Source organism: Erinaceus europaeus, chromosome 10, assembly GCF_950295315.1.
Source record: "Erinaceus europaeus chromosome 10, mEriEur2.1, whole genome shotgun sequence".
In the NCBI taxonomy this organism is placed as follows: Eukaryota; Metazoa; Chordata; class Mammalia; order Eulipotyphla; family Erinaceidae; genus Erinaceus; species Erinaceus europaeus.
In genome coordinates, this window is record NC_080171.1 from 31,390,578 (window position 1) to 31,410,594 (window position 20,017).

The 20,017-nt window shown below is 40.8% G+C and overlaps 1 protein-coding gene and 1 non-coding gene across 2 annotated transcripts; one reads left to right on the plus strand and one right to left on the minus strand.

Annotated features, from left to right (window-relative positions):
• Window positions 1–739: 739 nt before the first annotated feature.
• Window positions 740–19,985, minus strand: RMI1 (RecQ mediated genome instability 1). Its single transcript, XM_007528381.2, has 3 exons — window positions 19,840–19,985; window positions 8,412–8,468; window positions 740–2,924 (listed from the first exon to the last, which is right to left on the minus strand). The coding sequence occupies exon 3, from the start codon at window positions 2,886–2,888 to the stop codon at window positions 1,062–1,064; it is 1,827 nt and encodes a 608-aa protein (XP_007528443.1). The 5' UTR covers window positions 2,889–2,924; window positions 8,412–8,468; window positions 19,840–19,985; the 3' UTR covers window positions 740–1,061.
• Window positions 5,729–5,833, plus strand: LOC132541066 (U6 spliceosomal RNA). Its single transcript, XR_009552252.1, has one exon. It is a non-coding gene; the product is annotated as a U6 spliceosomal RNA (small nuclear RNA).
• Window positions 19,986–20,017: the final 32 nt, after the last annotated feature.

Sequence of the window (20,017 nt, forward strand, 5' to 3'; positions counted from 1 at the left end):
TCCTCCGGAGTTTCAGACTTTAGGGCTCTGCACTCTAGTCTGTTGATGGCCTTGCAAGGATCTCGGGCGAGCCCTCAAAATGTTGGGTCCAGTTATCCAAAGAAGAAACCAAGAGACAAGGGTGATACAAAAGACACATAGTCCTTTAAAGCCTCCTTAATGCAGAAGGGTCAGAACCTGGGTCGCACATGTGGCAAAGCAACACACTACCCAAGTCTGCTAATTTTTTTTTTTTTTTTTTTTTTTTTTTTTTTACCAGAGCACTGCTCAGCTCTGGTTTATGGTGGTGTGGGGGTTGAACCTGGGACTTTGGAGTCTCAGGCATGAGTCTGTTTGCATAACCATTATGCTATCTACCCTCTGCTCTCTACGCTGATTTTTTTCAGGTAGGAAAAGCAAGAGAGAAAAGCAGTGAAGCCTCCTTAATGCAGAAGCATCAGAACCTGGGTCGCACATGTGGCAAAGCGACAAACTACCCAAGTCTACTATTTTATTTTTTTATTTTTTTTTTTACCAGAGCACTACTCAGCTCTGGTTTATGGTGGTGTGGGGGACTGAACCTGGGACTTTGGAGCCTCAGGCATGAGAGTCTGTTTGCGTAACCATTATGCTATTCCCTCTGCTCTCTAGGCTGATTTGCCCTCAAGTCTGCTGTTTTAATGGCCCTAACTGCCTGATCCACAGGGTTTACATTATTTCCTACGTAAAATAATACAAACAAGTCTTTTAGGATACTCAACATATTAAAAGTACAGTTTTTATTTAAAAACATTTATGATTATTAACTGTCAACAATGATTCATCAGAAACATTAACATAATGCTTTAGCAATTGCCTTATGTGAAATGGAAAGTGGAAAATATATTTCTCAATAATAGAGTCACTAAATTCCATCACCCAGGAGTTGCCATAAAAGATAATTGTTTTTAAATTTTTAAATATACACTATTACTAAACATTCTTCACTGATTAAAATGTTCCAAAACTTCTCTTTCACAAAAAGAAAAATTTCAAAAATGAGAGGACATTGTGTCGTTTTTCTAATACTAGTTTAGTAAAGTTTATTTATTTAATCGCTTCTTTAGGTCCTCAAGGTGTTCCATATTAATGTCTTCTAGTGCTAAAACCATTGCTTTTGACAAGGAGGGATTAAATGATAGAGTCATTATGCAGCACAAATCTATTAGATCTCGCTGACATTTCTGCAAACCTTCAAGGAACTTTTGATACTGAAGAGGATTCTTTTTTAACCTTTTCATTTCTGGTACTGAAAACCCTATCATGCTAGTAAGTATTTCATCTATGAAGTCTACATCTAGATAGGCGGTACCATCAGAAATTTTTGCTGTTATATTCCAAGTACCACCAGAACTAGAAAGATTTCCAGTTAAGGTTACAATAAAAGCTTTGACTTTCACTGTTACAGTTTCCTTTGGCTTGTTGGCCATTAGAACAGACAAATAGATAAAAGGTGGAGAATACAAATCCATGGTGACAGAAAGATTAGTGCTAGTCTCCGATGATCTTAAAGAACAAGTCTGTAAATGGTGGTTATTTTCAGCAGATGTTGTACTTTTTGGTACACCCATGTCCAGCTCTCTATTTAAGATTTGACTGTTTAAGGAGTATCCATCTGAACTGCCAGTGGCTTGTTTTATTTTATTATCTATCTCTGAGTTCTTAACTTTGTTTGTAAAATCATAAAGTATGGGTTCATAACTATGAGCTGAAAAACTATTACTTCTTTCATCTCTAGGAGATGAACAACTAAATCTGTCTTCATTAATCATTTCTTCAGATAGTCTTTCATTCCAACTACTGCTTCCATTTTTGCAATGCAAAGAAAAATCATTCAGAGTAGTAGGTTTATGTGAAAATCTCTCTGTACTTTCATTTGTGTTTCTGTTGAAAATCAATGGCTGCAATTCCTCAGTTTTCATTTGTTCTTTTTGGACAGTTTCTTCTAAAAGCAAGGCTTCCTCCAATTCAAAATCATCTAATTCCCCATCAGCAAAATGCATAGATTGATTTAATGGTTTCTCCTCACTTGTGGAAACAATATTTGCAGCAGTAACTGTGCTAAAACATCTTCTTTCTAAGGAGATATCACTATTTGCTGCAAACACATCATTTTCTTCAAGACTTGCCAAGAGTTCTTCATCAGAAGGCCCTAACAGATCTAGAGCATCTGTATTTCCAGGAATATTTTCGTTAGAATTACTTGGTATGATTGAAACTACAGGATCAGGTTCCCCAATCAGTCTTGCAAGTACTTTTTCTTGGGCATATTCCTCTAAAAGAGCATCTACTTCTCCTCCCAACACCTTCACATTCTCGGGTTTCAATAAGAGAACACCAAGTCGGAAAGAAATATTTCCATAGATCAAAATTTTTGTTCCTGGAGGCAGATCACTATGAAGAACTGGAATAGACTGATACTCCATCCCCTGCATTTGTACAATTCCATCAGTTAGCTGAAGCATCAACATTCGTGAAGGCCTTGCTTCCCAAGGTTTTGGGGTAACTTGTGTTTCAGCTGTAACTAGGTCATTTGTAGTATTCTTTCCTCTCAATCTTTGTATCTGAGAATATGCAGGTTGACTTACATCAATCAGTGAATTAATCTGCAGAGCAAAAAACCCATTCAGTTCTCCTTTATGAACTTCCAGAATGCCATCAGGTAAAAGAGGATGCTCCAGATCTCTCAGATCAGTAAGAAGCCATTGTTCAAACACTTGTTTATTTATTTGAGCCTGACTCAGATTAACATTAGCATTTTCTTCTTGGATCCAGTTAACACAAGCTTCTAGCCACGTCAGAGGTACTTTAACATGCCATGTAGCTAAAAGCCACGTTTCAACTCTTAATGCAATACTAGTTACACTCATTTCTTTTAAATAAAAGAAATATTATCCATCTATTACCTGAAAACAGAACAAAAAATTCAGTATTTTAAGTACAATTTACATGATTCTTTACAGACATAAAGACATCCTTCATATTTTTTCTTCATCAGCTTCTTAAAATTCTGACTTACTACATAGCCAAAATCCAAACACCACAATTAATTAGAATGTATAATGAGAAAAAGTCTAAGACAGATAGTCCTATATTTAAAAACTAGTTATGTCAAATAACAATTTCTGTGACTTAATATAAATGTCTTGATTTTCCTAGCCCAGTTTATTCAATCTATAAAATGCCAATACTACCACCTATGTTAGGGCTTTTGTGAGGATTCCATGAGTAGTATCTGTAAAGCTTAATGTCAAGCCTATGAAAAATATTCAGTAGGGGCCAGGTGGTGGTGTACTCAGCTGAGCACACGTTATCATGCCCAGGTTCAGCCCCTGGCCCCCATCTTCAGGAGATGAAGCTTCAAGAGTGGTGAAACAGTGCTGTAGTGTCTCTTTCTCTCTCCCTGCCTCCCCTTCCCTCTCAATTTTTCTCTCTTTTCAAATTAAACAGAAAATAAGTGGCTAGTGGTCCGGCAGGTGGCGCAGTGGATAAAGCATCAGACTCTCAAGCATGAGGTCCTGAGTTCAATCCCCGGCAGCACATGTACCAGAGTGATGTCTGGCTCTTTCTCTCTCCTCCTGTTTCTCATTAATAAATAAATAAAATCTTTAAAAAAAAAAAAAAAAAAAAGAAAGTAAGTGGCCCTTGGGAGAGGAAGATTCATCATGCAAGCACTAAGCCCCAATAATAACTGGTAGAGAAAGAAAAAAGGCACTCAGTAATTAGTAGTTACCACTACATTAATGTAACAGATTCTAATCATTCAAAATCTAGATAAGGCTAAATTTCCTAGACTCTTTTCAGATTTATAATTCAACCTCTATTTAAACATATACTATTGTGTTTGGCCATTTAACAGTAAAATAAATATGTGGCCAATTTTATTCTCAACCAGTCATATCTGCTATATACTTCTGAATATATATAAAGGGTCAAAAGTTAACTCCATTTTCACAAAAGTATATTTATCGTTCCATAAATTATTATATCTAAGAGTTCAAATTGGGGGTCAGGCGGTAGCGCAGTGGATTAAGTGCACGTGGCGCAAAGCACAAGGACCGGCATAAGGATCCCAGTTTGAGCCCCCAACTCCCCACCTGCAGGGGAGTCGCTTCACAGGCAGTGAAGTAGCTCTGCAGGTGTCTATCTTTCTCTCCCCTTTCTGTCTTCCCCTCTTCTCTCGATTTCTCTCTATCCTATACATCAACGAACGACATCAATAACAACAATAACCACAACAAGGCTACAACAAGGGCAACAAAAGGGGGGGAAGCCTCCAGGAGCAGTGGATTCATGGTGCAGGCACTGAGCCCCAGCAATAACCTTGGAGGCAACAACAACAAAAAAAGAGTTCAAATTTATTTTTTTTAAAAGTTTTAATATACCCATAAGAAAACATGCCACTTAGAACATATAATAGGAATTTATTATTTAGTAGAGTATTTATAAATTCTACCACTCAGAATTGACTGTGGAAGCCAAGACAAGAAGACATAAGAATCACAAGAGGAAACTACAGAAGGAATTACCATCTCATTTTCATTAATACAAGAGTTTGATGGTATATGTTTTGTTGGGGGGAGGCTTCCTGTTATCAAACAGGGTACAGTAGATATAATATAGAATAAGAGCAGAAGGTTTGAGCAGAGATAATAGAAACAAATTTCCCGAAGCCTATATACTTACTGCATAGAGCTATTGTAAAAATTACAGAGAGAGAGAGAGAGGAGGAAGATTACAGATGGAGGACGAAAATGGGGGGAATGTGGGGTGCTGGGTGAGCTAACTCATGGCGGCAATCTAGTTCATTTAGGCCACTCACTTAAGCCTCAGAGTTGCCAGCACCATGGCCAGTCAGTCACAGAGCAAGAAGCAAGCTACCAAGGTATCTGAAGGCCGAAGTGATAGAAACAAAAAGGTTTAGGAAGAGACAAGAAGTGCAGGCTGATGTTGAATAATACTGCCTACATGTGGAGGATAATGCATGTCCAAGAGAGGTAGCTACAGGTCTGGGATCCTGAGACAATGGCACTAATTAACTACAGGAAACCCAGGAGATCATCTTCCTGATCTATTTACAGCAGAAAAGTCTCAGATAACTATCAGTCCTTGTCTGCAACATTTGAAGAAACTCATAACACACAAACACACACAGAGAAAGAAGAAGAAAAAAGCACTTGCTCCATGGTTTAGCATTTTAGACACCTACCTAAAAGCACTCTAAGCAGGATAGATAGCATAATGATTATGCAAAAACTTTTATTCCTGAGGTTCCAAGGTCCCAGATTCAACCCCACACACACACAAACCATAAGCCAGAGTTTAACAGCGCTCTGATGAAAGAAAGAAACAAATAAACAAACTCCAAAACCACAATCCCTACAAAAGCACTGAAAAAAGGGTCAGAGTTGTCAAGGGTGTCATTTTAGCAACCTCTCCCTACCTTGCTGAGAATAGCACTAGTGGACACCATATCAGAACTCAAACTCCATATTTAAGAATCCTTGAGAATCTGCTAAGGACCCACCGGGCCTACTCACTGCTCTGCTGCCCACACAGGACTAGAATATTACCCAGGAGTCACATAGAAACATGGCAATAAAGTATTTTATAATCATAATTAATGGCCATGACCTACAATATCAATAAAAGGACAAGTAGAAAGCCAAGTACTCTATAGCAGATGAGTAGATAATGAAGATATGCTATTGTGCCTGTTTCAGCAGCACATATACTAAAACTGGAACGATAACAGAGCTTAGCAGGGCCCCTGTGCCAGAATGACACTCAAATTCATAAAGTGTTCCATATAACTCCTGTTTTTATTCAAAAGACCAATAAGGCAGTTTTCAGTGGGAAGGGTTAGGAAAGAAGTAAGAGAGGTAGGGAGGGAAGTGGAATGTGGCCCTGGAAGTGTCACAGTGAAAAAAGCATTGGACTCTCAAGCTTAAGGTTTTGAATTTGAACCCTGGCAATGAATGTGCCAAGGTGATGCTCTAGTCTCTCTCCTGTATAAAGAAATAAATTTGGGAGGAAGGAAGGAAGGAAGGAAGGAAGGAAGGAAGGAAGGAAGGAAGGAAGGAAGGAAGGAAGGGTGGCATGTATACACAATAAAGTAGTAATCATTTATAAGAAAAGATTTTTTTTTCTGGGCCTGAGAAAAAAAGATCAAGAATGAAAATGAGAGGGAGATAGATTAGATAGATAGATAGATAGATAGATAGATAGATAGATAGATAGATAGATAGACAGACATATTAAATAGGTAAGACAGGAAAGGAGAGTGTAGGGGAGGGGAGGGGAGGGGAGGGAAGGCTCATTTGTTAACATGTGCAAGGACCCAGATTTAAGCACCCACTCCCCACCTGTGGGAAAGATGCTTTACAAGCAGTGAAGGTCTGCTGATGTCTACCTCTATCTCCCCCTCCCGACTCAATTTCTCTCTGTCCTATAAATAAATAAATATATATATCACTTAGAATGTTAGGGTGGCCACCACCATCAACAATGAAAAACAAGTGTTGAGGAAGATGTGGAGAAATCTCTGGTTTTTAAGTCTTGTTCCTAGGGTTGTAAAATGGTGCAGCAACTATGGGAAACTATACAATGGATCCTTAAAATTGAAAAATAGAACTACCTTATGATTCAACAGTCCCACTTCTGGATAAGTATCCAAAAGAACTATAAACAGTCTCAAAGAGTTATTTTGAGACTATATTCATTGCAGCATTATTCACATAGACAAGATATGGAAGCAGTCTAAATGTTCAATAGCTGCAGGGATAAAGAAAATGTGGTATAAATATACAAAGGAGTATTACTGACTTCAAATAAGTAAATGGTCCAAGGAGATAATATAATGGTTATTGAAAAGACTTTCCTACCAGAGGCAAACCCTTCCCATATATAATGCTACCTTGTCCCTTCCACTGTGGGAGGTCATAATGCAAAGACCTCTCCCCAGGAACTAGAAAATGGATTCTTAATTCTTAGACTTAGCAGTCTCCAAAGAAATAAATTAGTTGTTCATAACCCACTAAAGTTGTGGTATTTTGTTAGAGTAGCCTAAACAGACTAAAGCAAATGTTAGATTTGATAAGATAGGAATTTAAAATACCATTGATATGATGTTTTTGAAGAGGGATCACTATAGAAACTAGTAAGTGAAGCAATTGCCAAGCTATAGAGAGCTGACTACAAGGAGCACAAGGAAATCTGAGGGTGACGAAAATGACTGGGGTGGGGGACAGTGGCACATCCAGTTGAGCACACATTATCACACACTAGGATCAAGTCCCCACCTGCAAGAGGGAGCAGTGAAGCAGTGTTGCAGGTGTCCCTCTTTCTCTTTCCCCCTCACTATCTGCCCTTCCACTCTCCACTTTTCTCTGTCCTATTCAATAAAAATAAAATAAATAAATATAAAAGTAAAAGAAAATGATTATGTCAGTGGTGAGGATATATGACGGTGGTATGACTATGTTTGTCAAAACTATACAGCAAACTATACGCCACAGGTCCTGAAACATGATGGCACAGGACTTGGGGGGGGGGCTAAATTGTTATGTGGAAAACTGTTACACATGTACAAATTACTGTATTTTACTGTCAACTGTAAACCATTAACCCCCCAATAAAGAAAAAAAGTTACACCAAATGGGGGCCAGGTGGTATCGCACCTAATCGAGTGCATATATTACAGTGCACAAGGATCCAGGTTTGAGCCCCAGTCCCCACCTGCAGGGGGTAATCTTTTCAAGTGGTGAAGTAGTACTGCAAGTGTCTTCTTCACTCTCCCTCTCTATCTCCCCCTACTCTCTCAATTTCTGGCTGTCTCTAATCAACAAATAAAGGATATATATATATATATATATATATATATATATATATATATATATATATAAACAAGAATGAATTTACTGAATGTAAAACTATACGCCAATAAAAGTAACATGAAGGTCAACACCAAAAAGTAGAACAATAATTAGCTCCCAAACTTGCTGAAGAAAACAGAGAATCAAGAAAAAGGAACTGGCAGGAGTCAGGCAGTAGCGCAGCAGGTTAAGCACACATGACACAAAGCGTAAGGATGGGCCTAAGGATCCCGGTTGGAGCCCCCAGCTCCCCACCTGCAGGGGAGTCGCTTCACAAGCGGTGAAGCAGGTCTGCAGGTGTCTGTCTTTCTCTCCTCCTCTGTCTTCCCCTCCTCTCTCCATTTCTCTCTGTCCTATCCAACAATGACATCAACAATAACAATAATGACTACAACAATAAAAGAAGAGCAACAAAAGAGAATAAATTTTTAAAAATAAAAGAAAAAGTAACTGGCAAATACTATAAATACGAGCAATAAAAATAAGTCGAAATATGCCAGCAAGCATAGATTAACTCACCTGTTAAGACAATCTTGAAATGAATAAACCAAATCCAGCTATATGCTTGAGATAGACCTAAAACAAAGAGCATCAAAATATAAATTAATTTTTATATATGAAACTAGTTTTCAAAAGGCTTTATCAAAGCTTGATTACATCAACCATTAATTTAATGACACAGATAGATTTCTGCTTAGATATGCAAAGTGCTCATCAACCAGGTAGTGACGCATAAGTCAGAGCTGAATGGTGTTGTGGTCTTTATCTCTGTATCTCTCTCATCAAAACAGAAGTTTGTAGGGCTGAGGACACAGCATAATGGTTATCATACCTGAAGCCTCAGCCCCACCATAAACCAGAGCTGAGTAATGCTCTGATTTCTCTGTCTGTCTCTCTTTCTAGAAGAAAATAACAATCTCTAAAATAAAAAATTTTTTTAAACTGAAAATACATAAATAATAAAAGTTTGTATCTGCAGTATCATTTACACTTAAAACAACTCTAAGGGTAGGAATTATCATCTATTTGAAACAAGTGAGGCATAAAGATTAAGACAGATCATAACTAGTAGCAGACACAGAACTAGAACAGTCTCCATTCCTGTGCCTTTGTCTAGGCATTTAGAGTCAAGTATAACCAGTCCTTCACTTACATATAAATATAAAAGTTACTCATAGCAGCCTAGGAAGTAACATAGTAGCTAAAGCTTTGAACTCTCAAAAAAAAGAGGTCATAAGAGTTTGATCCCAGGGGCCAGGTGGTGGCACACCTGGTTGAGCACGCATGTTACAGTGCACAAGGACCCAGGTTCGAGCCCCTAGCCCCCACCTGCAGGGGCAATGCTTTACAAGTGAAGCAGTGTTGCAAGTGTCTGTCTCTCCCTATCATCCCTTCCCTATCAATTTCTCGCTGCCTCTATCCAATAAATAAAATAAAGGTAATAAAAAAATTTAAAAAAAAAAAGTTTGATCCCAGGTATCCTGTACACCAGAGTGATGCTCTGGTTTGTTTTTATAAAAGTTTTTTTTTTTTTTTTTTTTAAACCAGTGCACTGCTCAGCTCTGGCTTATGATGGTATGGGGCCTGGGAGCCTCAGGCATGGGGATTGAGCCTGGGAGCCGCAGGCATGGAGATTGAGCCTGGGAGCCTCAGGCATGAGAGTCTGTTTGCATAACCATTATGCTATCTGCAACACCCTTTTTTTCTTATCTACTCATAAATGGTCATTCTATAAGAGCACTATATTACTGTAATGAATAAATTGTTCTTAGATCTCATTTTAAAAATCAGCTCACCTAATACTTTTTTTTTTTTAAGATTTTATTTATTAGAAAGATAGGAAGAGAAAGAACCAGACATAACTCTGGTACATGTGCTGCCGGGGATCGAACTTAGCACCTGATGCCTGAGAGCCCAATGCTTTATCGACTGTGCCACCTCCTGGACCACTCTCCTAATACTTTGTAACTACTTTATTTACAAGTCAAATTAAAGAAAAATGTAATACCCCCTATTGCTTCTCTTCAATACCTTCACTGTTATGATTTAATACTATTTTACTTTTGCTATAATTTTACTAGAATATCCCATGTGGAGTTTTAAAATTACAAATGCATATTTTAAGGTTTAATGTGCCTTTTTTTTTGTACTCAGCATCCAGCCCAGGCAGGTACTCTACCACTGAGCTACTGTCCCAGCCTCTGTTTTTTTAAGTGTGTATTTATTTCGAACAAGACAAGAAACAAAGCTCCATTCAAATGACATGGTGGGACAAATTCAGAGAACCACAGTTCAGTGAATCATAACTAAATTACTCTATTAATAATAAAGTGTGGCAATCATAATTCACACTAAGCAGTATCTTCTAGGACTTAAGTCTCTACTTCTGGAGATAACACACTAATTTTATAGCAGTATTATTTTAGCTGGCAAAGAAAAAATATTCCAATGACTAAATCCAAGAAAAAACAAGCAAATATGAGGGCTGGTTGAACGCACATGTTACAACGAACAAGGACCCAGATTCGAGCCCCTGGTCAGGGGAAAAGCTTTGCAAATAGTGAAGCAGTGTTGCAGGTGTCTCTCTGTCTCTCCCTATCACCCCCCTTATAAATAAAGATAAATTTTTTTCTTAAAAAAAGCAAATATGTAAAAGACACTTATTGTAGATTCAGATAGGGACCAGGCAGTGGTACATATGCTATAGTCCACAAAGACCTGGGTTCAAGACCCCAGTTCCTATCTATATCAAAGAAGTTTCACAAGCGGCAAAGCAATGCTACAGGCATCTCACTCCCTCTCTTCCTCTGTGTCTCCCTTTTCTCTCTTGATTTCTGTCTCTCAATACTTTTTTAATTCTTTTTTTTTTATTTTATTTTTTTTTTCTTATTTCTTTTACTTGATAGAACAGAGAAAAACTGAGAGGGAGAGAGGGAGAAAGAGGGAGAGAGAGACAGAGAGACATCTGCCGACCTGCTTCACCACTTGTGAAGCTTTCCCTCTGCAGGTGGGGACCAGGGGCTAGAACCTGGGTCCCTGTGTATGGTAATACATGCACTTAACCAGGTGTGCCACCACCCAGCCCCCCCCAAAATTACCTTTGATGTTATACATGTACGCACAGTGTCGCACATAAATGAAGCTGCAGTAATGAAATGTACTTTTTTAATTCTAAAGAAAAAAAATTTTAACTCAAATATAGTTGTTCCAAATAGTTTACCAAAATATAAAGAACTTTGGAAAGGAAATCTTTTTTTTTTTCCGTCTCTTTTTTTTAAAAAAAATATTTTATTTATTAATGAGAAAGACAGGAGAGAGAGAGAGAAAAAAATTAAATATTATTCTGGTACATATGCTGCCAGGTATTATTGAACTCTGGTCCTCATACTGGAAAGTCCAATGTTTTATCCACTGTTGCCACCTCCTGGACCACAAAAGGGAATCTCTGACTGCACATTTATTTAACAGGACTCTTCATTTGGGGTTCAGGTGGTGGCGCAGTGGGTTTGGCACATGTGGCGCAAGGCGCAAGGACCAGCATAAGGATCCCGGTTGGAGCCCCCAGCTCCCCACCTGCAGGGGAGTCGCTTCACAGGCGGTGAAGCAGGTCTGCAGGTGTCTGTCTTTCTCTCCCACTCTGTCTTCCCCTCCTCTCTCCATTTCTCTCTGTCCTATCCAACAATGAACAGCATCAACAGTGGCAATAATAATAAGCACAACGAGGCTACAACAAGGGCAACAAAAGGGGGAAAAAATGGAGCGGTGGATTCATGGTGCAGGCACCAAGCCCAGCAATAACTCAGGAGAAAAAAAAAAAAAAAACTATTTAACAGTAAAGTAGGCAGACAGTATATTAATCTGAGACATGGATCTAGCTCCCCACAACTGAATGTTCTAACAATTTTATATAAAATATCCCATATATAATTTTTTAAATTTCTTTACCCATATATAATTTTTAAACATTGCTGGACATTAGAAAATTTATTATTTGCTTACCAGAGTGCTGCTCAGCTCTGACTTATGGTGGTGCTGGGAATTGAACCTGGGACTTCACAGCTTCAAGCATGAACATCTTTGCATAACCATTATGCTATCTTCAAAGCACTAAGTTTATTGAAAATTTTAATTCAACAGAAAAAAATTCTATGATGTGGGGTTTATGTTATAAAGTTTAGACTAAGGAACAACAAAATAGACCCCTTTGTGGGCCCTCATAGGACCTTGCCCTCAACTTGGATCAGCAATGGTAGAGAATGTTCCATCCTCTGAGGGGAGGATGGACAACATACTCTATGCTATACCTAAGGAAGATGGGTCAATATTGGAGCAGCTTGGAATGTTCCTACTCATGACCTAAGAATGTGAGCTCAGATCTAGAGGGATGCAGAAGTCACACAGGCTCCTAAGCTAATTATGGGCCCCAGATCACATCAAATCAATAGAGTTTACAGTCAACAATATTTATACCCCTTTTTCATATTAGGGAGCTACTCTCTTCCCTGATTCAGCTTTCTGGTCCTTTTTCCAGCCATGACATCATCTCCCCAGACAGTAACTTGGATCCACTGGCATATCATATTTCAGGCTCAGGAGCAAAGAGAAAAAAAAAAACTAGTAAAGCCACAGACCCTTTGGAATTTAACTAAAATATGCCTACTAGCTATCTACAAAATGGAGGACCACCAACTCTTCATCTGCACTATTCCAGCCCTTAAGTCCATGATTGGTCAACAATTTGTTTGGCTTTGTATGTTAACTCTCTTGTCAACCACCAGGTTCATGATGCTGACCAGACTTCCCTGGACAACCCCACCAATGTGTCCTGGAGCTCTGCTTCCCCAGAGCCCTTCCCCACTAGGGAAAGAGAGAGACAGGCTGGGAGTATGGACCGTATGGACCGACCTGTCAATGCCCATGGTTCAGTGGGGAAGCAATTACAGAAGCCAGACCTCCAACCTTCTGCATCTCACAATGACCTTGGGTCCATACTCCCAGAGGGTTAAAGAATAGGAAAGCTATCAGGGGAGGGGATGGGATATGGAGTTCTGGTGGTGGGAATTGTGTGAAGTTGTACCCCTCTTGTCCTATGGTTTTGTCAATGTTTCCTTTTTATAAATTTAAAAAAAAAATTTTTAATAAAAAATAAAAACATACTGTTGAATGTAAAACATTAATTCCCCAATAAAGAAATAAATTTTAAAAATAAATAAATAAAAAAATAAAAACAATCAAGTTTAGACTGGGAGTCAATAACCAAATCCCTGACTAATTTAGTAAGTTCCCTTACTTGTAACTAGCTAGTCCTTGAGAAAATTCCTAAGGATTTCATTCCAATCTTTTCTTGAGAAATAGAGTAACCATAGTCAAGCAGGTAAAGGAAACTTGGAGAGATATCAGGCCAAGAGCAACTTTCCATCTGCACACAAAGAACAGTCAAGACCATCACTGTTCAAGAAAGAAAAAGGAGGGGGGGCAAAAGCATTTTTTCCTTCTTTTCTTTTTCTTTCTCTTTTGTTTTGTTATGTTTTGTTTAATCAGAGCATTACTCAGTTCTGACCTATATGGTGCTGAACCTGGAACCTCAGGGACCCAGGCATGAAAGTCTTTTGCTTAACCATTATGCTGTCTCCCCAATCCATACTTTAGTGCTGTTGTTTTAAGGATTTATTTATTTTTTAGTGAGAGAACCAGAAAGCATGACTCTGGCATATGTGATGTTAGAGATGGAACGCATGGTTGCAAATCCAATGCTTTATTTGCTGTGCCACCTCCCAGGACACAATATGGTGTTTTGTTTGTCTGTGTTTGAGTAGCATGCTAAACAATGTTCTTATTGCTTGATTTTATTTATTTTATTTTTCTAAAACAAGGTGGCACAGGAAATAACTCGGCAAGTAAAGACTTGCATACATTGGAGGCTCAAGATCATTCCTTCCAAGCATTGCATGTATCAGAATGGTGCTCTGGTCTCAGTCTCTCTTGCATTATCTCCCTCTCCCTCTCTTTTTCTCTCACATTAAGTATGTCTAAAAAATATTATGAGAACAGGGGTCGGGCAGTAGCACAGCGGGTTATGTGAAGGTGGCACAAAGCGCAAGGACCTGCGTAAGGATCCCGGTTCCAGCCCCAGCTCCCCACCTGCAGGGGAGTCGCTTCACAAGCTGCAAAGCAGGTCTTTCTCTCCCCCTCTGTCTTCCCCTCCTCTTTCCATTTCTCTGTCCTATCCAACAATAATGACATCAATAAAAAAACAAGGGCAACAAAAGGGAGTAATAAATATTTTTTTTAAAAAAGTATTCTTAGGGGTAGGGGAGATAGCATAATGGTTATGTAAAGTGTCTTTCCTGCCTGAGGCTCCAAGGTCTCAAGTTCAACCCCTCACACTACCATAAGCCAGAGCTAAGCAGTGCTCTGGTAAAAATTAAAAAATAAAAAGTAATAAAAAAATATTCTAATTTTTATTTATTGGATAAGGACAGCCAGAAATCAAGAGGGAAGGGGGTGATAGAGAGGGAGAGAGAGAGAGAGACACCTGCAGCACTGCTTCAACACTCACAAAGCGTTCCCCCTGCAGGTGGGGAACCCTCGTCCTTGCGCATTATAATACATGTGCTCAACCAGGTGCACCACCACCCAGCCCCTAATAAAAAGTATTCTTAAGGACTAGTTAATGATATAAAAATATGTTTACTTTTCATTAGGAAAATGGTAGAATATCTATCTCTCAGCTCTTACTAACTTTATAAACATTAATGTTTTTTTTCCCTTGCCAACAGGGCAGTCAAAGGTCCCCCACCTACACAATTCCACGATTTCTAATGGACTCTCTTTGTTTGCTTGTTTGAATATTTTATCTATTTTTTTTTACTGGAGACAGGGAGACAACTGCAGACCTGCTTCATCAATCACAAAGTTTTCCTCCTGCAATTGGGGACTAGGGACTTGAACCCAGGTTTTATACATTGTAATGTGTGCTCAACCAAGTGCGTCACTGGGCACCCTCCCCTTTTTTCTTTTTAATATGAGAGATAGAGAGAAAAGGAAGGAAGAAGACAGACACCACAGCACTGTTCTGCTACTCACAAGGCCCTTGCAGATACTCCCTGTCCTTCTGTCTGTCATTGAAAATGTCATTGGAGTTCCAGAGCATTGGAGTTCCAATAATTAGAGAGAAAAAAAAAAAAATTGACATTTTATGCATGCCAAATTTGACTGATCACAATATTCTATCTACATTCTAATTTTTTATCTTTATTTATTTATTGGATAGACAGCCAGAAATCTAGAGGGGAGGAGGGAGATAAAGGGAGAGATAGAGAGAGACACCTGCAACCCTGCTTCACCACTCAAGAAACTTTCCTCCTACAGGTGGGGACTGGGGGCTTGAACTGGTCCTTGAGCACTGCAACATGTACGCTCAATCAGGTGTGCTACTGCCCAGCCCCAATATTCTTCATTCTAGATCTTGACTATATTAAATGAGGATAAGAGACTAGAGTAAGAAAATTCTATCATTCACCACTAAGACTTAGACACATTTTATTTGTTAACTTTCAGTCACATTTGCATGTTCGTTCTTTTAAAAAATAGAAAAGGAAAAATAATTTAAAAAAAAGAAAAAAGGGGACCGGTTGGTGGCGCACCTGGTTGAGCGCACATGTTACAATGCGCAAGGACCCAGGTTTGAGTCCCCAGTCCCCACCTGCAGGGGGAAAGCTTCTCAAGTCGTGAAGCAGGGCTTCAGGTGTCTCTTTGTTTCTCTTCCTCTCTACCCCTCCCTCTTCCCTCTTGATTTCTGGCTGTCTCTATCCAATAAATAAATAAGGATAATTTAAAAAAATAGAAAAGGAGGCCTGCCCTGCAGAGTATTGATTCAAGCACAACTTCAGTGCTTCAGTGTTCCTTCCTCTATCTCTCCCTTTCTATTTTAAGAAGCCAACTGGGACCCTAGTCAAGGAATCCTAGGATTCCCACACAAATATGATGGGCCTATATTTCTAATGGATCCCTCTCCACCATGACTGGTCACTTTCATCAGGACATCAGCATGAGTCCTCTCGCAGGCCTTCCCAGGACATTGCCCTCATTATAAAGTAGCAACTGTAGGGACTGTCCCACTATCCAAAGAGAGGCTGGGTCATCCTAACCTGCCATCAAAGAAGACTAGTCCTGAAATGAGTTGCAGCCTGGAATGTTCCCAGCTGTGGCCATGAACTATGAACTCAAACCAACAGGAACTCAGAGTTTACATAGGTTCTTGTGGTAAATATAAAATATATGGGCCCTAGGTCAGATAGGGTAAACAGTTAAATTTTATTCATAACTTTTTTCAAGACTGGGAGCTACCCTCTGCCCTAATCCAATTTTCTAGCCCTTTTCTCTACTCTGACACCATCTTCTCAGACAATGTTTTTGTCCAACTACATGTTAGCTATCAAACTCAAGCAAAAACTACAATAGTCATGGGCCCCTAGCAACATGTCTAAAATGGACTTCCTAGTGTCTTTTCACCCTACAATCCCTATTCTCATCTGCTCTGTTCCAAGTGTTTGGTTCCTGTTCATTAATCATTTTATCCCACTTTATTTATCTTGTTGCATTTTAGCCACCGAGTTGCAGACACTACCATGACACCAACCTGACTTCCCTGGACAAAAGACCTCACCAGTGTGTCCAGAAGTCTCACCTCTCCAGAGCTCTACTCCACTAGGAAAACACAGAAACAGGCTGGAGTTATGGATTGACCTGCCAATGCCCATGGCCAATGGAGAAGCAGATACAGAAACCAGACTTCCTACCTGTACCCCGAAAATAATTTTGGTCCATATTCCCAGAAGGATAAAGAATAGGGAAGCTCCCAATAGAGGATGGGACATGGAACTCTGGTGGTGGGAACTGTATGGAATTATACCTGTTATTTTACAATCTAACTAATCATTATTAAATCACTAATACAAAATCAAAAGGAAAAAATATAAAATGACTACTAGGAACACAGTGATATAGGAACTGAGCCCCAGCAATAACCTCAGTGGGGCAAAAGCAAACCTAGAAAGAAGCCAAAATAAAAGGTGAGAAGGGAAGGGAAATAGCATAATAGTTATGCAAACAGATTTTCATGCCTGAGGCTCTGAAATCCTAGGTTCAATCCCCCAACACTTCCATAAGCCAGAGCTGAGCAGTGCTGACTTAAAAAAAAAAAAAGTAAATATATAAAAAAATGTAGAAATAAAATAGGCGAGACAAGCAGGAAAGGGGGGTGGGGGAATCAAAGAATGGCAACCATAAGAAAACAAACTAGGAAGTTCCTAGGCGTTGCTGTAAACTTTATCACTGTTGTCATCAACGTTATTGTTGGGGGCTTGTTGCCTGCACTATGACACCACCACTCCTAATGCCATTTGTTCCTTTTATTTGACAGAACAGAGAAATCAGGACACTGGTTATAAAGCTTCCCCTCTGCAGGTGGAGGCCAGGGACTTGAATCCAGATCCTTGCACACTGAGTGTACCACTGCCAGGTCCCCTTATATTATTTTTATTAATGATTTAATAATATTCTACAAGATTTCTCATCAGAAACTCTAAAGGCAAGAGAGTGTAAAATGACATCTTTAAAGTACCTAAAGAATTTCCAGCCACCTATACTCTACCCTGCAAAATTATCCTTCAAATATGAAAGTCATTAACTTTGCATCCTGGCTCATCACCCCTTAATGTCTGTCAAGGCAAAATCTGCTGACTGCAACTGTAATACTACCTTGAAAGATACATACATATATTATGCATTAGAAACATCCCAGGTCTTAAATGAGTCAAATGTTACAAATCCAGACTGGCATATTAAAGCTATAACCCAGGTATCACCAGTACCTACTTAATCTTTGATATTCATCTAATTAAAATGTGATCTGTGGACCACAGAACCAAACTAGAGAACTTAGCTCCCCAACAAGACTATAAAATACTTTGATGACACACCAGATACTATACCTCAACAGTATTTATTAAATCTCCCGCCTCCCCATCTTGCATCCTCCAGGGGCAGTTCAAGAAACCATGAGTTTTCCCCTAACAAATACAACACCATGGATGGACCCAATCACAGTTCATTTTACAAGTTGCTCAGAAGTAAAAATCAAGGTAGAGGAAAGGGCTTGGCCCCTTCATAGCCCCTAGAGGTGTGTTTTTAGTGCTGGAGTCAACGACTGCCACCTCTCCAGATTCAAAGGAGGTCTCGAAACTTTACCTCAGGCTCAACCTGACGCTGTTGACTGACTACGGAAGAAGGGCAAATGCTAGAAGAAGAAGTGCTGGAGTCATCTTGGCATATAGATCATGAATTGTCTCCACACTTTCTGGGTGGTGGGAGAAGGCTGGAGGGATAAACAGCCAGGGTGTGGCTAGTGGGGACAGAGGCCTGGCGATTTTCCGCATTAGTCACCTATCTGGACTGACTATATACCTTCACAAGATGAGCTCGTGCCTACAAAGTGGCACAGCCCAAACAGTGGGCAGTGTTGGACTCTCACGCATGAGGTCCCAAGTTTGATGCTGGGCAGCACATATGCCAGAGTGATGCTCGGGTTCTCTCTCCCTCTCATTAACCATTTTATTTATGTATTGGGTAGAGACAGAGAAATTGAGAAGGGAAGGAGAGATAGAGACACCTGCAGCCCTGCTTCACCACTCACAAAGCTGTCTTTCTGCAAGTAGGGGCCAGGGATCTGAACCCAGGACCCTGCGCATTGTAACCTGTGCACTCAACCAGGTGTGCCACCACCAGGCCCCATTAACATTTTTTAAAATATTTATTCCCTTTTGTTGCCCTTGTTTTATTGTTGTAGTTATTATTGTTGTTGATGTCGTCGTTGTTGAGTAGGACAGAGAGAAATGGAGAGGAGGGGAAGACAGAGAGAGGGAGAGAAAGACACCTGCAGACCTGCTTCACTGCTTGTGAAGCAACTCACCTGCAGGTGGGGAGGTGGGGAGCGGGGGGGGGGGGGGGGGGGGGGCTCGTACCGGGACCCTTAACCTCGGCCCTTGCACTTTGCGTTTTTTAAATTTTTTATTAGAGACAGCCAGAAATCGAGAGGGAAGGGGGTGATAGAAAGGGGAGAGAGCGAGAGAGAGAGAGAGAGAGAGAGAGAGAGAGACCTACAACCCTGCTTCAGCACTCGTAAAGCCTTCACCCTGGAGGGGCCTCGAACCTGGGTCCTTGCATATTATAACATCTGTGCTCAACCAGATGTACCACCACCCAGCCCCTTAACATTTTTTTTAACCAGAGCACTGCTCAGCTCTGATTTGTGGTGCTGGGGGTTGAACCTAGGACCTTTGCTGCCTCGGGCATAAAAGCCTTTTTGTATAACCCCCCCATAAATAAATTTCAAAGGCAGGGGTAGATAGCATAATGGTTATGCAAAGAGACTCTCAAGCCTGAGGCTATTAAGTCCCAGGTTCAATCCCCAGAACCACCAGAGCTGATCAGTGCTGTTTTTTAAAAAAGGTGAGAAAGACCACAGCACTCAAGTCCCCTTCAATGTGCTGGGAGCCGGGCTCGAACTTGGATGGCGCACGTGGCAGCGCCGCGCACTACCCAAGCGAGCTATTCCGCGGGCTTCTCAGATAAGCCGCGGCTACACTACGTGCTCGGGCCGCTGGCCCCAGAGACGCGGAGTGGGAAGGCAGGAAAGGCTTCAGCAGGGTCCGCACGGACGGCCTGGTCCTCCCGGGGTGCGGACTCAGCGCCCCGCCCGTGTCCCCGGGGATCCCGCCCAAGCGGAGGCGGAAAGCGCCGGCTGCGCCGCCCGGCCCGGCCTGGCCTTCGCCTCACCGGCCCGTTAGTGACCGCCGCGCAGGCCGGGCGGTGGGGGGGGTGCTGGGGACGCAGCGAGACGCGAGTGTGGACGACAGGGACGGGGACATTCGTAAGTGGCACCGACCTGGGCGTCCCGCCTTCCACGCACGCAGCAGCGGTTCCCGGGCCGCGAGGCTGAGAGAACAGGAACCGCCGCGGTGCGCGCGCCCCGGCCTCTTTTTGCCTCTTCCCGCCCGATTTTGGCGCGCACTCGCGCCCCTCCTTCTAACCCGTAAGTACGCCTCCCGGCCCAGAAAACGCCC